We start from the raw sequence: 17,109 nt of genomic DNA, 5'->3' as shown, positions 1-17,109 counted from the left end.
TGGATAAAAGAGACTGATGTCAAACAATGCTGCCTTTAGATTAGATTTCAGGCAGGCTGGCAGGAAACGTGGTACAATTAATGTCTTGGGCTAAAGAGGGGAAAATTTATCAGATTTTGTGCTTTCAATCGTTAGCCATTGAAAAGTGTGAGGGTGAACACTGGGTAAGAAGGAGATCAGCATAGCTCTTATGGTCACCACAGTTGAATAGCCCACCAACACTTACTGTTTTGACTCACAAATAAAGAATGGGCAAGTGGGTGAGTGGATCAGAACAGAACCATGTGTTGTAGCAGAGTGGAGCAGAGATCTCTATGGGAATGGAACTCTGTTCATTGGCACTTGTCCACCACTGTCATTATTTTAACCACAGGTTGACACTGGTAATAAAATGGCTTTACTTTACATAGCATCTGGCATCTGTGCTAATATTGTATAACACAATTTATATGATCTGGGTTGACATTTTCTCAAACCATGTATTTTTGACAGATATGGGTCAATGAAGCTACTCATCTGGTGTATTTTCAAGGTACTAAAGACACTCCTTTGGAGCACCACCTCTATGTAGTGAGCTACGAAAGTCCCACCGAGATTGTACGATTGACACAGTTAGGCTACTCTCATAACTGTTTTGTTAGCCAGGTAAGGCTTCCACTCGTCTGCAGACATAGTTCAGAACATTAATACCGTGCATTACTCTATCCTTTCTCATTGAAATCTTTATTCGGAAGATGTGCTGTTGAATAAAGTCTGACAACATAAGGTTGTGTGTCTATATTATTTATACACATACTGATGTGAGTCTTGCTGGTGTAAGGAGAATGCACGTGAACTGCTACACTAGCTTAATGTGTCTGTTTATAGTTTACGGTGGAACAGAGTTACAATTTATATTTCCTGTTTGCTTGTAGAATTTTGATATGTTTATAAGCAAGTACAGCAACCAGGACCATCCGCATTGTGTGCGTATCTTCCGACTGACAGGATCAGAAGAAGCCCCTCTTCACAAACAGAGAGAGTTCTGGGCCACAATGTTGGAGTCGCCAGGTATTGTCACTGTTATTATTAAAAACCCATGGAGTAATGCCCCCTCATGCCGTTGCTTCCATAAAGCTGCATGTTCTCTCCGAGCGATTCTGAGCCAGAGGCTCTCACAGAGACTTAATACCGAGAGGCTTGCAAAGAGGCAGTGGCTGAGATAGGAGCAGTCACAGAGATCTAGCTATGCTGATCGGTACTGAGGTGTGCCAAAAGTGATACGCACGGATAGACGCACTCTCCGGTCTCACTGCTACTTGGAGCTAGCTCTGTAGTCATACAAAATAAGTAGCTCATAGCCTGGCTGTTGAAATGGGATCCATGCGAGCTGATTCAAGCGTTTCTTTCCCTGAAATGCTACTGGTTGTATTGCAGGTTGCCCTCCAGATTACATTCCTCCAGAGATGTTCAGTTTTCACAGCAAGTCCGGGTATATATTGCATGGAATGTTGTTCAGACCACATGATCTACAGCCTAGGAAAAAGTACCCCACTCTGCTTTACACGTATGGTGGCCCTCAGGTAGGTTTATTTCTCTCCTTTTTTTCCCCAACTCCGTTTTGTATTTGTTTTACTCCGCTCTTTTTAAATGTCTTGTACCACACATTTAACTCCCTAACTGACAGGCAGGCAGATGGCCCGCTGCTTGGCCTCGGTTGTGAAATGTGTGAACGGGTGTACAAGTGTGATTTTGCCCCTCTTGTTAGTTGTTAGTTGTCAGTGGGCTGGGCCCCCACTCTGTTGGGATTGGTGGGCTAATACCCTGTCTGTTGAGATTTGTGGACTTGCACCCCTGCCTGTAGACTTTGGAGTCAGTGGGATAGTCCCACTCCCTGGTGTCTTCCTTCCCAGTTGTTTGCTCATTTCCTCTAGCTTTGTAAACCGTCATTCCTTTGATTCTTTCTCATTTTCTTTCTCTTTTAATCTAAGTGTGATAGTGCAGCTTTCTATTTTCAGATGAATTAGATGTAACCTTTAAAAGATTCCCAATTCATATCTCTTAAAGAGCAAATGTCACAGTTAAGGTATTTCTGTATCTTCTCTCTTTCACCTTTTTAATGGTCTCCCCACATCATAAACCCTCCATACCCAAGAGGGTGCACAGATGGACCATCTGCTTCCAGGCCTTGCTGCACAGAAATTTGCTGCTGGAGGGAGAGAGAGGAGACCAGGACTAGCCATAAGTTACTTTTTGCTAATTTTCTCTCCTTCCCTGTGGGAAAGTGCTGGCTGCTGCTCAGTATGATCGTGATGGTGAGATCACCAATGCAGTGAATGAAAGATCATGTGCAAAAAGCATTTAATTACAGCCTTTACTAATAGCTTCTTTCTCTTAGTTACATCGAGGAGAAGTATGTTTTTGCCTTATTGCTTACTCTACAATAAAAGTAATTTGGACTAAAATTGTTAAAAAATATAATACAATAGACAAAACTCTTATTATTTTTACCTCATAGGTGCAGTTAGTAAACAATCGCTTTAAGGGAGTTAAGTACCTGCGCCTGAACACTCTGGCAGAGCTCGGTTATGTTGTGGTTGTCATAGATTCCAGGGGATCCTGCCACAGAGGCCTTAAATTTGAAGGTGCCTTGAAATTCAAGATGGTATGTGGAATCCTTATCCTTTGGTTTCAATAAATGCAGTTGGTCTAAAGTGAGACTACACAAGCATGGCTTAATCAAGAATAGGGAGGGCGATACAATAACATAACACTTGGATCGCTGAGAAACGGGTTCAGTTGCCTATCTCTGCTGAGTTCCTGATCTCTGCTGTGCTGTGAGGAGAAGCTGAGCATCTCTCCACATATAGGGGTAAAGTCAAAGGGACAGCCACCTCTGGGGTGTTCCTGCACACTTCCTGTCAGCCAGCACAAGTGCAGCATTACTTGGGGTGGGTAGGAGCCGTCTACTTAATCTGGTGTCAAATCCACACATGTACGATTGTGAAAAGGCATGTTTGCAATAGGTAGTATAAAAATATTGACAAAATGATAAGCAGTATAAAAATATTGACAAAATGATAAGCAGTAAATAACACAAAAGTAAATCACATCAAATGATTATAAAGGTCTTGAAACACTAATGTTATCTCAGTACATGAGTTGTATTCAGAAACTAGGCTTTTATGCTTTTAGCTGCAGCGAGGTTTTGTATAATATCCGAGTAAGTCAAGTGGTACAGTTCATAAGAACTGAATTTCATCATCTCCTACCTCAGCCATGACTGGGAGGATGGGTCGGGTAGGTGAGAAGGCGAGTGCTGAGTTTGAAGCCTGTTGCAGGCTGCGGCATGTCCCCTGGATTACAACTCTTATTATCACTCACTTACTGATTCGCACTTATTCTCCCGCACTCGCTCACTGACACACTCTCACTCTTTCACTGATTCACACTCACTCTCACACTCTTATTCACTTAATCACTCAAACTCTCTCACTCACTCAGTCGCTCGCATATTAACTCAATCTCACTGAATATCTCACTCCCTCACACTCACCCCTTTACTCTCATATACACTTACGCTCTCACTCAGTCTCACTCTCAGACTCACTCTGAGTCTTTCACTCATACGTGTTCTCACTCATTCGTACTGATTTGCACGCTCACTCCCTCTCACTCAGTAACTCACCCCTTTTACTCATTCACTTACTCACTCACGCTCATTCACTCACTCAGTCTCATACTCATTTTCAATCACTCATAATCACTCACTCACACTCAAGCTCACACACTCATTCTCTTGCACTCTGTCACTCACTCAGTAGCTCACTCCCTTTACCCAAGGATACCAGTGTCTCTAAAATAGTACAGAGGTGTACTCTACACATAAGTATCTGTTTTCAATACAAATAAAATTTGGGCTTCCACAAGTTGTAATTGGAATTCTTAAGTCTGAGTTAGCCTGGCACTTGCAAACTGAGAAATTTTGATGAACTGTATATGTGCTCGGTATGGATTGGTGTCATTTTATATTAAACGCATAGTGGTTTTAACATTCCAATCAGTGGATCTCTCTTGCAGGGTCAAGTAGAAATTGAAGACCAGGTGGAAGGACTACAGTATCTGGCTGCTAAGCACAGCTTTGTTGACATGGAGCGCATTGGAATTCATGGCTGGTCATATGGAGGTTATCTATCCCTCATGGGTCTAGTGAGGAGACCAGAAATATTTAAGGTTTGTACGTTAACCCATTCTCATCCACACATCTCTATCATTAGTTTACCTTTAGGAAAATTGGCAACGCGCCTGGATGTGTCAGATAAAGGTGAGGACATCTGCAGATCATCTGAGGCTATAGTATGTGAATAGAATGCATGTATATAAATAAAATACACACAATAAAAAATTGTTCTTTTGTCCAGTTCGTGCAAGTTCATTAACGTGTGGTATTCCTATAAATACCAAATCTGAGCTCATTGTTCATGAATAACTGCTTCTGATTGTTTGTTACTAAGCACGTGCATAACAGGGTCCAATCAGATGTGACATTCAGTATCCATTGGCTGCTAGCTTGTCATAGAACCATAGAAATTTACAGCACAGAAGGAAGCCATTCAGCTCATCATGCCTGTGCTGGCTTTTTGCGAGATTAATCCTACTGCCCACTCTCTCTCCCCATAGTCCTGTATCTTCCTCTGTTTCAAATATTTATCCAATTTTCCCTTAAAAGGTGTAATGATCTCTGCCTCAACCACTCTGGCAAAACATTCCACACGCCAACAACCCAGCGGGTAAAGAAATTTCTTCTAACTTTTCTCCTCACTCTAATGACAATTTTAAATTGATCACTCTCGTCACTGACAGCGCATTAGAGGAAATACTCTTTCCCTATTCACTCTTTAAAAACTCTTCAAATTTTAAAACAACAACTTGCATTTGTATAGTGTCTTTAAGGTAGAACAATATCTCAAAGCGCTTCACAAAGGCATATCAAAAGAAAGGACACTGAGCCAGAGAAGGAGAGATCTAGGAGAGGTGATCCAAAGCTTGGTCAAAGAGGTGGGTTTTGAAAAGGCTCTTAAAGGTGCAGAGGGAGGTGGAGAGACAGAGGGATTTAGCGAGGGAATTCAAGACCTTGGGGCCGAGGTGACTGAAGGCACGGTCACCAATACTGAGGCGAACGGAGGAGGGGAAGCACAAGAGGCCAGAGTTCGAGGGGGAAGGGGGTTTTAGGGTTTGAGCAGGTTACAGAGATAGGGAGGGGTGAAGCCATGAAGGGGTTTAAACATGAGGATTTAAATTTTATATTTGAGTCTTTGGGGCACCAGGAGCCAACGTAGGTCAGCAAAGACATGGGTGAGCGGGACTTGGTGTGGAATAGGATACATGCAGCAGAGTTTTTGATGAGATTAAGTTTACGGAGAGTGGCAAATGGGAGTCTGATCGGGAGAGCATCGGAATAATGGAGTCTGGAGGTGACAAAGGCATGGATGAAGGTTTCAGTGGAAGATGGGCTGAGGTAGAGGCAGAGGTGGGCAATGTTATGGAGGTGAAAGTAGACAGTCTTTGTGATGGGGTTGGAAGCTCAGCTCAGGGGTCAAATAGTCTTGTTCAGCCTGAGACAGGAATGGAATCGGTAGTAAAGCTACCAAACTGGTGGCAGAGGCCTAAGATGATGGCATCAGTCTTCCCAAAGTTTAGCTGGAGGAAATTGCAGCTCATCCAAACTGGATATTGGATAAAATAGTCTGATCGCTTTTCATGTTTAGTGGGTCGGCTGCGTGGCTTTCTTGCCAAGTCTGGACATTGATGTCCATAAATTATAACTTTGTTTTGTGCAGGTGGCGATAGCCGGAGCCCCTGTAACGCTGTGGATCTTCTATGATACCGGATACACGGAACGCTACATGGGTCTCCCAGATAAAAATGAACGTGGCTATGATCTTGGATCAGCAGCAATGCAAGTTGACCGCTTTCCTCTTGAGTAAGTTCCACCACTTCGCAATCTCAGCGATTTCCCAGCCACATTCTAACCCAAAGCACATTTAGAAATCAAAACGTGTTCAGTTTTGTTTTCTAATAAAGGTGTTGGGCGATGGAATCAATGCTGGTGCTGTCTATTTATCTGTGGACACTTGTCACCCTAGAGCCATAAAAATACTTTGGTGATTTTAAATGTCATAAATTTCATTTTGTGGAAAGAAGTGTATTATCATCTTGGCATAATTGTCTAACCAGGGTTTAGTGGTCGAGTTTTAAGTCAGTTTCGTAACTTTAGACTGTAATAAAATTCTGTGACCTGATAACCTGGGAAGTCTGTGTTAGTTTTTTTCCCCATGTTTTGAAAAGCTAATCGTTTGCAGTGACCATTGTTACTTGAGTCAGAGAGAGACAGTGAACTAAGTGAAGGTCTAAGTTATCCAGTAGAATGTTTAGTAATTTAATTTGAGCAAGATGATCAATGTGATCAACTAAACTTAACCGGTACTGATAAATTGGTGGGCTGTGACTGAAGTGTCCCTGATCTGTTTGTGCTTGTACAGAATTCCAGCTGCAATTTATGTTTGACTTTGACGTTTTCCAGTTATTGAGTTGACAACAAAAAAAAAGAGCATGCGCACAAGCAGATAGAGTAACACTGTTGGCTATTACAATAGGAATCATTGTGTGGAGCACATTCTTGAGGACAGTCTCCGGGGACCATCATCAACAATGAGTTTCACAACGTGATTCTTAGGATGTTGCTATGCCTAATATGAATTGTTCCAGAAAATGAATAATGATCATGTTTCCTTTTTTCTTTCCCAACTGTAGTCCAAACCGCCTGCTGCTCTTACATGGATTCCTGGACGAAAATGTTCACTTTTCTCATACGACAGTGCTGCTCAGCTTCCTCGTTCGTTCAGGAAGGCCGTATGACTTGCAGGTAACCTAATAAACTGCAAGTGAAGTGAACTGCTGTCTGAATGTCAATTAGGTCTTGTGTTTTTAAGGAAGAACAGATTGATCCAACCCACACTCATCTGTGTGGGACTGGATGCAATACCCTCCTTTGCTTGAAATGTTTGAGATTTTACACAACAATCACTTTCACTTACTGATTAACAGTCCAGATCAGTATGGTAAACAGCCTGGCTCGAAGCTGCTGACTTACCATTGAGACCAAAAAATGCTGATTTTAACAGTACAGAAATATTATGAGTTAAGAAATCCAGTTCAGATAATATATGGAAAAAACTAAATTGTGACTGGTAAAATGTGTTCTCTGGACAAAAAAAGATACTTAAAATGAAAGAGCTGATAATTATCTGTGCGATTGTAAAATTAAGATACCTGTACACTTTCTATTTGTAAATAACTGTTTTTCAACCCTTTAAGGTGTATCCCCAGGAGCGGCACAGTATTCGTGTCCCGGAGTCTGGTGAACATTATGAACTGTATCTGCTCTACTATCTTCAGGAGAACCTGGCATCGCAGATCGCTGCCATGAAGTAGAAGATATTGTGTTACTTTTGACACTTCACATCTCAGCCAATAACTCAATGCAATTGATGTCAGAAGAGAGACGTTGCTCCCATAACTCACTAATAGTGACCTCTCCTTCCCCCATAAGTCACTAATAGTGATTATCTCTTTTTTCATTAATAGCAACCTCCCTGTTCCTTATCATAAGAACAGCTCTCGCTCAGTTTCATTAATAGCAGCAATTGCCTCCATCTCACTTATCTATTAGCATCCCTTTCTCCTTTGCTCACCACTAACACAGCTGTACCTTACTGCTAGTGCCCAAAATGTATGATTAGCACCATCCCCCTGTAGCAATTCTCACATCTCTTCCTCCCCTCCCGAAAATTGTAAAGCCCCACCCATAATCTCACTAATAGTGCCTGACAATAACTTTCTGCTGTTTGTACTGAGAATGTAAACCGAATAAGACCCATGATCACGGAAACTTTATTTTCCAAGCGCATGTAACGGGCATTAAGGATAATCTCTTTTTGAAGAATGTGTGTATGTCAGTGAATCTTAAAAATGTAGCAATTTTCTACAATTCTTGTTGCTTCCTGTTTGATTCACCGCAGCTATCTAGAACTCAGCATCTTTCCGAACATTTCCTTATCAGATTAGTGAGATTTACCCATTTGCTTCTGGTGCCAGTCCTACAGTTCTGCTTTCCATCACAACAGCTTCTGCTCCCAGCCTTCCTAATGCCGTTGTTCATTTGCTTAATTACCATAAAACACCAATTATTTCCATGGATTGTAGAGCAAATGGAGATGATTGTGAAATATTTTTGAGCACTTTATGTAACAGTAATGTTTTGATTAATGTCTTAAACGGTATCTTTTTTATTACTTAAAAAAACTGCATCTGGTCCTGGATTATTTATTCTCTTTCAGATACAAACAAAAAGGGTTTTACCTCTGCCAAGTTTGTTTAGACCTTTGGATAGCTGGAGAGGCAGATTGTATGTCTTCTGTGAAGTGAGAGCAATGTATAGAAGCACAGGGCTTTTATACGTTCATGGGTAGAACAAAAACAGTCCAATGTCTGCCTAATTTCCGCTTTGGTACAGGAATCCTATGCTATTTCTTTGCTGGTTAACTGAGGTATTCCACTGGTTTCTAATAGTTTTGAGGGAGGTTCCTTTCAACCCCTAATAACAAGTCAAACCTTGGTTTATTGGGTTTGGAGTTCAAGCCTCTTTCAGCCAGTTAGCGACCTCCCAGATAAGTTTAAATATTTCTCCCAATGAAGCATAAGAGAATCCAATCTTTAAAAGGCAGAAGTGATTGTCCTAGTCATCACGTTTAAATGTATTGAGACCAGTTTGATTGATTAATGGGGATACTTACAGACAAGCATATTTTTATGTTAAAAGTAGTGTGGACTTTGACCTACAAATTCTGATGGTGGTTATGTCCATTATGAAAATAACGTTTGTGTAAATATTGGGGGTCGAATTGCAGTTGATGTCGACGTGGCTGTACGTTCATGGTAAATTTGTTTCAGAAACAGTATGCTGCTTTGTCTTGGCTGCATTCTTTGTTCTAAAAATGGTTTCACTTGATGTTTAAACTGGCTTTCTACAGGTATTCACCTAGGCTTTGATTAACCCATTGGAAGAACTAGCTTTCCCATAAATCTCTTTGCACATGTTTTGCCAGTAAGTTGGCACGATTGGATATACCGTCAGTGTGAGGAGGTGCTGCATTCACACTGCCAGATAGGGAGTAACAGTGAATTGGTATTGCCCAATGATGTATCAGTATGAGCGCACGATACTGCACTTATACAGGATGATAGGGGCTAACACTGTGCTGGTGTTATTCAGTGTAGACTGAGTGTGAAGTAATCCAAGCAGATAGGAGCTCACTGGAAATACTTTGTTTCCGTGCTTATTTTTTGCGCATTAACCCTCATGTCTGCATAGAAATAAATCGCTCCCCCATAGAAATTGAAAAAAGCTTATAGAAAACATAAATCAGAATTTATTGTTAGTGTGGAGAGGCACTGCTGAAGACATTGATGAATATTTTCTGTTAGAGTTCAGTAAATGGTCAGTGGGCAGTTACTATCAGTACAAATTCAGTGCTATTAGTGAAACCAGAACTGAGAGGATATACTTAGCAGGAAAGGCTGAACAGGCTGTGGCTCTTTTCTCTAAAAAGGAGAAAGCTGAGGGGTGACCTGATAGAAGTCTTTAAGATAATGAAAGGGTTTGATAGGGTGGATGTAGAGAAAATGTTTCCACTTGTGAAAACTAGAGGTCATAAATATAAAATAGTAACTAATAAATCCAATAGGGAATTCAGGAGAAACTTATTTACCCAGAGTGGTAAGAATGTGGAACTCGCTACCACAGGGAGTAATTAAGGCAAATAGCATAGATACATTTAAGGGGAAGCTGGATAAGCATGAGGGAGAAAGGAATAGAAGGTTATGCTGATAGGGTGAGATGAAGTAGGGAGGGAGGAGGCTTGTGCGGAGCATAAATGCCGACATAGACCAGTTTCTGTGCTGTAGTTTCTATGTAACTCGATGAAACCTGTGGATGAAGCTATCACCATAAGCGCCCCCAACACTGACACCAGCAGTAAGGTGATCACACCAGTTTCGTCACATTCCTCCAGCTCTGGTTCCTTTCAAATTTTTGACTGAGAAATCATTTTGGGACCGAGAACTGATTGGATGTGCAAAGTCTGAACACATTAAAACCCAAAACTACAATCCAGTTAATCAGGAATTGGATTCTACTGAGTTGCTGAATAACTCTTAAGTGTTATCAATAGGCATACATGACAAATTAGTAAAATATGCTGTTGCGTGCTTGCACTGGGATCGGTGATGTTTAACTATGTTTAAGCATGGTGGAAGATGGAGTGAACTCTTTCACCAGTTCGGCCATTTCCTCATGGAGGTCGCTTGTAGCTATTTTCTGCTCTCATTGAAAGCAAAGGGGGAAAGGTAACCTGCCTGGGGCAAGACATGTTTCTCCTTCTCTCCTGTTAATACATCATCCTTGTACAAGAATCAAACCAAACTCGAGTGAGGCCTGAAAGGAGCCAGGCCTCAGGTGGCCCTGTCTATGTTGCATTGTTTATAATAGTTTCACATAACTTGCACGATAAATATAAGAATTGGTCTGAAAACTTACCTCAGGTAGATAACACTAAGTAAATGATTGTTTATTGTGGCATGTCAGTTGTAATATTTAATGTAAAAGTGTATTTTTGTTTTGGTTGAGTAGTTCTGTGGGGGTGTGAGCAGCAGCTGTTACTGTGATGTCATATTAGCAGCAGTGATTTGAGTTAATGCTTATCAGCCATGTTGGTCCTTTTTTTGGATATTAGCCTCCGACTCCATCCCTCTCCCTGGTCATTGTTTGAGGCATCCACCTCTGTAACATCGCCTGTCTCCGCCCCGCCTCAGCTCATCTGCTGCTAAAACCCTCATGCATGCCTTTGTTACCTCTAGACTTGACTATTCCTAGCCGGCTTCCCGTCTTCCACCCTCCATAAATTTGAGCTCATCCAATACAGCTGCCCGTAACCTATCTTGCACCAACGCCCATTCACCCATCATCCCTGTGCTCGCTGACCTACATTGGCTCCTGGTCCGGGAACGCCTCGATTTTAAAATTCTCATCCTTGTTTTCAAATCCCTCCCTAGCCTCGCCCCTCCCTATCTCTTTAACCTCCTCCAGCCCTATAACCCTCCAAGATCTCTGCGCTCCTCCAATTCTTGCCTCTTGTGCATCCCCGAATTTAATCACTCCACCATTGGCGGCTGTGCCTTCAGCTGCCTTGGCTCTAAGCTCTGGTGTTCCCCCATTAAACTTCTCTGCCTCTCCTCCTTTAAGATGCTCCTTAAAACCTACCTCTTTGACCAACCGGCCCTAATATCTCCTTATGTGGCTTGGTGTCAAATTTTGTTTGATAATCGCTCCCGTGATGTGCCTTGCGGCATTTTATTATGTTAAAGGCATTATATAAATGCAAGCTGTTGTTATTGAATTGTGTTCAGAAGGCACATGTGCAAAGGATGTGAGTATGGGACTGTCATCCTACAAAAGTGGTACGCAGCATGTAAGAGAGACCTACAGACACGAGCCTTATCACTGTCAACTTATTGATCATCAAGAAAATTGTAATTGTGACCCACAGACACAAGGTTCACCGGAATGAAACTAGTATTTGAACACTGAATTTCTTTTATATATTTTAAGTGGCACGGTTTATATCAAATAAATACAAGCAAGTATTTTGTGAGTGATGTATATTCTTAATGAGGTCAGGTAAAACTTACAGAATCATAAAACATTGCACCATTCTCACAATTCCTTCAAATAAAAAATTGCAATTTTGTTTTTGGCGGAGAAATGCTGCTTTAGCTTCAAAAGGACTAATCTTTTGTCGATAAATATTAAATGAATCAAACTAATGTGGATTGGTTCTTGAGGCAGAATATTACCAAGTCTTGAATGTTTCATATGAAGATGTAAGTGATAAAATGAACAACTACTGGATTGGGAAACACAAGGATCAAAATTGACGGGAGACTTCATTCAGAACTGTGAAAGAACCTTGCACCTTCATTGTTGCCTATGTAGACCATATAATTTACTTTTAATTTATCGAACTAGAGTATTCATAAATTAACATTCAGATTGTATTAGTTGGCAGTAGGAAGTGTTTGAAATCAAACCATGCCCTTGACAGAACCACTTAACTATCTGGCTGCATTGGAGATGAAAATCCCATTAAAATTACTTGGTTAAAAAACATTGCCCAGTTGGGGACAGGCCTCAGCACTGGTGAGAGTGAGGGATACTGGGCTGAGGTGTTGAGGGTCGAAGGTTTAAACTTCAAGATTGGATGTGATAACGAACTTGCTACGACTGTTCTCCATAGTAGTCAAACAGCATGAAATGTAACAATGTACTGTTCAAAATGGAACACATGACAACACATTTGTTTCATTCACATGAGCTCCAAGGAACGTCTACACTGCAACATCCAAATTTTAATATTTTGCCATATTTAATGTTTAGGGCAGTATTTATCTCTCGGTAGGAAATTTAGGCATTGCTATCTGCATCATATTTACCATTATTGGCAGATTAAAATGCACAAGTCTGCACCTGCCTGAAAAGAAGAGCTCTACTCAAATGGGAAGATGATAAATTTCTTTGGAAAACTGCCTCCCTAACTGGAGTCCTGGCAGGAGGAGAGGGACAATTACAAAAAAAAACTACCACAAACATGCAGATGAAGCAGAGTTAACACCAAGCTCTTGTCAGCCTTCTCAGCTATAATCTCAAACAGATGGTATTTCCGCTGCCTTAGACCCAGTCATCCTGTTCCATCTTTTCCAGTGGTAAAGCACTGAAGGATGGATTCTACCTGTTGGCAGTGATTAGCACTGGGTAAACATTTCAGGAAGTGGATTGTAATCTTACTACACTGGGGAAAATGTTAGGAATGATGAGGTCCAAGTGGACTCTTTCTCTTTAAACTATGGTTCAAATTCAGTTGACCGTGAAGAGAAAGTGTCCAGAAAATTCACCTCATATCAAAGGTAAACTCTTAAAGATTCTACCAAGACCTTTCTTTGCTCACTGTTGCTGGTTTAGAATCGAAAGCACTGCTCTCCAACCTTATGAACAAAGAACGTTGGCAACAATACATTGATGGTGTTTTGAATGATTGTCCTCTGCTACACAAGCTATAAAATAGGATTTTGGGCAAAAGGTTTGTGAAATAAGTTTCGCTCAAAAGATTTTAGCTCCATTTTTTAAAATCAAATTGTGAACTATGTATTGAATTTTAAAAATAGATAATATTGCATTGGTGCCTCCACCTCTGCTCCAGAAAACTAGTGTTCTGCTTCCTGAGACAGCAGCATTGCACCTCAACACACGGGAAAACTGCACTGCTGCAGCCCACTCAACAAGGCTGCAGTGATGCATTACTCAGTGTATCCTCATCACAATCCCTCCTTCAGTTCCAGTGAGACTGCAGGGTCTTGTTTTCATAAGGTGGTACCATAAGAACATAAAGCACGGAACAAGTAAAGAACGTTTAGCCCATGAAGCCTGCTCCTTCCACACGCCATTTAATCCCTTGAGGGAGAGTTTTATATAAATGCTTCCAGATCCTCAAAGGTGATCAAACAAAACTCTACAACATTCCCACTATTCATCTCTGGCCTACTGCCTTCCATGACGTTTCCGTCACTGATCTCAGCAGCATAGAAATCTTCAAGCATTGTTTTGACTTTCAGTCTATACCTATCCTTATAACGTCCAATCCCATTCCCAACCAGACATTTTTTCCCCATTTTTTTGAAGCAGTTAACCGACACAGTCTCAATTGCTTTTTTTGAGGGGGTTTGTCTTACTACGCTGTTGTGGAGGGAAGCAATAAAAAGGTTTGTAAATTTTAAAACCCATGCCTTGTATTTGGGAGCACGTATCAGGAAATTCTATACCTTCAGACTGGGCTTTTCTGACCAAGTGCAGAGTTTATCGTTATGCACCAGGAGTGCTGAAGTGGAAAATCCCGGCCTATGAGTTTTTCCTTGAAGCATACAGCCTTAACTGTGGGAAATCATCCATGTCGCTCTTCTGAATGGATAAAAAAGCACTGTTACTAATCCCCATACAGACCTTATTTCACTTATAATCACCTATTACTTGGTTGGTTTTAATCCAGTTACCTAATGTTATATACATTTCTGAGTATCCTGCTTTCCTACACAACTTTGCACCATCCTCGAATTTAAGGCATTGTACTTCATTTAAAAATGTGTTCATTTATTGAATAGCTGGGGTTGTAGGGCCAATTCCTACAGGACACCACTGGTTACAGCTGCCCAAATGAAACTAATATAATTGATAACTGCCCTCTGTTACCTACTAGCTAGCCAATTAATAATCCAATTTACAGTGTCATCTTGAATCCCATGGGCTTTCACTTGAACTGTTATGTTCAAACAGTAAGTCGCAGATAAACGATTTAATCAGCACACAATTAGTTCCTGTGAAACTGTCAAAGAAAGCTCCAAAATTATGAAACAAGTATAATGTGGATGTATAATATAATATAAACAAGCACAATAGTAGAATGTTCCTGTGTGATTTTGTATATTAAGACAAAAGGCCTTAAATAAAACACAAAAGTCTTGATCAGTGATAAACTAGTTATCCATTAAATGTTGATTCATTGTTCAATTAAGCTTGGCGCTTTATATGGTTTCTTGCAATCTACTTGTGATCTATTCCTTATTTCAGTTTACTTGTCATTTTTACAGCCATCCATTAGTACCTTTTAAGACTATTCTTCAGTGAAGGAAAACGAACATCATTTTAAACACTAAACAGTTGAAGGGTGGTAATTACACGTCCTTTAATAATGCTGTTAAGTGTGTGTTTGTCAGCTGCAGTTGGGTATTCTATCATTGAACAATACCCTTTTGGTCTAAATAGTGAATTAATCCAATGTCACCCTGTGCTACAATAACATGACAAATGAATCTTCATGCAGGCAAGCTTTTAACAGCAAATCGCTTAATAAAGAAATAAATAGACAGTTACCTGAGTAGCCATTCTTCAAGTTATTTATGTCAGTGATGGGGGAGGGGAAACATCTGGTGGCTATGCGCATAATTTCCAATTTAGAATAACAGATTGCACTTGGCAAAATTTTAAAACTATACTTTTGGCTACTGCGAGTATTCTGGGGAAGTGATAAATTGTCATGTAAATTAAAATTGTAATTAACTGATTATTTTAGCACATGTACCTAATTATTTTTAAAATTTCACAGGATTTGGTGTAGATATAAATCAATTCTTTAATGTATTCAGAAAATGCAATGATTAAAAATATTCTGCTGATCTGTAAATTTGACTTTGTAGGTTTTCCATTTACACTTCATGTGACTGAAATAATGAGGAGACTGGGTGGGACACAGTGAACAAATGCTCTCTCTTCATCTCCAGGATTCGAAACCATCCCCCAAGATGAGATCCCTTTCACTGAGTGTATTAAGTGTTTTGTTAATCGGAGTTGAGCTCCTAGTGGACAAGCACTAGCAAAAGTTACACTAATTGAGAATAATGCATCAATGTTGCTTAGATCATAGGAATATGGAGTGTGAAGGAATCAAGATCCTTTGTTAATGCTAAGAAGCATTGATGGAAAAATGTAGAGGATATTTTTACTTCTCAAATGGCATCATACCCAACTTGAAACCAATTGAAGGTTCTTACTGGGTGTTATTTGAAATAGTTCTTTTCCTCAGCATTTACCATTATATCCACCATATTACAATTGTAAATATAGTTAGAAAATGTGTGAACTATTTTAGGGTTGATTAATTTCAGTAAAAAGGTATTACTGGGAATATCACTTTATATTTGCCCCTATTTTTTCCATTAAAATTGCTGGACGAAGGAAAATATATACATTAGTACTTTAATCTCCAGCTGTCAGGAAAAGCAACTCAAAATAACAGAGTAGAATCAGAATGTTACAACACAGAAACAGGCAATTTGACCAATCAAATCTGTACCAGTGTTCTCTACGTCCCCATTCCAGTCTAATCCCGCTCACTGTCTGTACGCTTTAGAATTCCTCTTTTTCAAGCAACTAATTCCCTTTTAAGGGAAGGCCTCTGGTTCAACATCCAATTGTGGCAGAGAATCACAAACTTTGAGCGTCCACTGTTTCAGGACTATTTTCTAACCTCCCCTTTTATTCTTTATTCCAACTCAGGAAATTGACACTTTCTACCTCACTGTGCTACAAAAACACTTCCTGCTGCTAGAGTTAAGAGAAAGCACCCAAACTGATACTGAAGACAGCTGATTGTGATTTTAAAAGGCAACAGTGTGGCCACAGGAGGGCACTACATGACTGAAAATTGTCAAAACAAGTGCAACATATTGGCTGGGTAAGTTGAGACAGGGCAGAGATTCCATCTATGTGGATGGGCCTCATGTACTATGTGTAAATTCGTAGTCAGGTTGTCTATTGAGAATCTATTCTTAAGAAGACTCTTAATCAGGGGACGCCACTCTTCCCAGTTTCTTGCAGAATCAGAAAATAACTTTGTCCAATAATGTGAAGTGGCATTGAGGAAGAATGTAGGGTGTAACTCCAGTACTTATCTGGGTTTTGAGATGGAAGAGGTGTTTGTGGTGTAGAGTTAAAGGAAAATCAATTTCTGGCCTCTTCATAGTTTCCGAACCAATTGGTATATTCTACAATTTAAAATGACACTCTGAGTTAGAAGGTTGTGGGTTCAAGCCCCACTGCAGGACTTCAGCACATAATCTAGGCTGATAATCCAATGCAGTACTGAGGGAATGCTGAATTGCCAGTCTTTTGGATGAGACGTTAAGTCAAGGCCAGATTGTTCAGGTGGACATAAAAGATCTCATGGCAGCATTTCAAAGAAGAGCAGGGGAGTTGCTGTATGTGGGACCTTGCTGTGTGCGGGACCTTGCTGTGTGCAAATTGGTTTCCCCATTTTGTCTACATAACAGTGACTACACTACAAAAGTAATTCATTGTGAAGCACTTTGGGACATCCTGAGGATGTGATAGGTGCTATATAAATGCAC

At 40.4% G+C, this 17,109-nt stretch overlaps 1 protein-coding gene across 2 annotated transcripts in view; it reads left to right on the top strand.

Moving 5' to 3' along the window:
• LOC137301786 (dipeptidyl peptidase 8-like) overlaps nt 1–11,758 on the top strand; it is a 32,896-nt gene extending 21,138 nt beyond the window's left edge. Inside the window, exons 13-20 of one of the 2 annotated variants that reach the window (XM_067971417.1) lie at nt 493–645; nt 915–1,050; nt 1,417–1,562; nt 2,498–2,644; nt 4,060–4,212; nt 5,820–5,962; nt 6,793–6,904; nt 7,357–11,758. In XM_067971417.1, the coding sequence (XP_067827518.1) occupies nt 493–645; nt 915–1,050; nt 1,417–1,562; nt 2,498–2,644; nt 4,060–4,212; nt 5,820–5,962; nt 6,793–6,904; nt 7,357–7,473 (1,107 nt within the window). In that variant the 3' untranslated portion in view covers nt 7,474–11,758. Of the gene's footprint in view, nt 1–492; nt 646–914; nt 1,051–1,416; nt 1,563–2,497; nt 2,645–4,043; nt 4,213–5,819; nt 5,963–6,792; nt 6,905–7,356 lie in introns of those variants that run through there. The other variant, XM_067971418.1, reaches the window with a different exon arrangement.
• The last annotated feature ends 5,351 nt before the right edge of the window (nt 11,759–17,109 follow it).

The sequence above is a fragment of the Heptranchias perlo genome, chromosome 34 (assembly GCF_035084215.1).
Source record: "Heptranchias perlo isolate sHepPer1 chromosome 34, sHepPer1.hap1, whole genome shotgun sequence".
Taxonomy (NCBI): Eukaryota; Metazoa; Chordata; class Chondrichthyes; order Hexanchiformes; family Hexanchidae; genus Heptranchias; species Heptranchias perlo.
The sequence above is the reverse complement of the archived record's forward strand: the minus strand, read 5'-3'. Positions and strand labels throughout refer to the sequence as shown.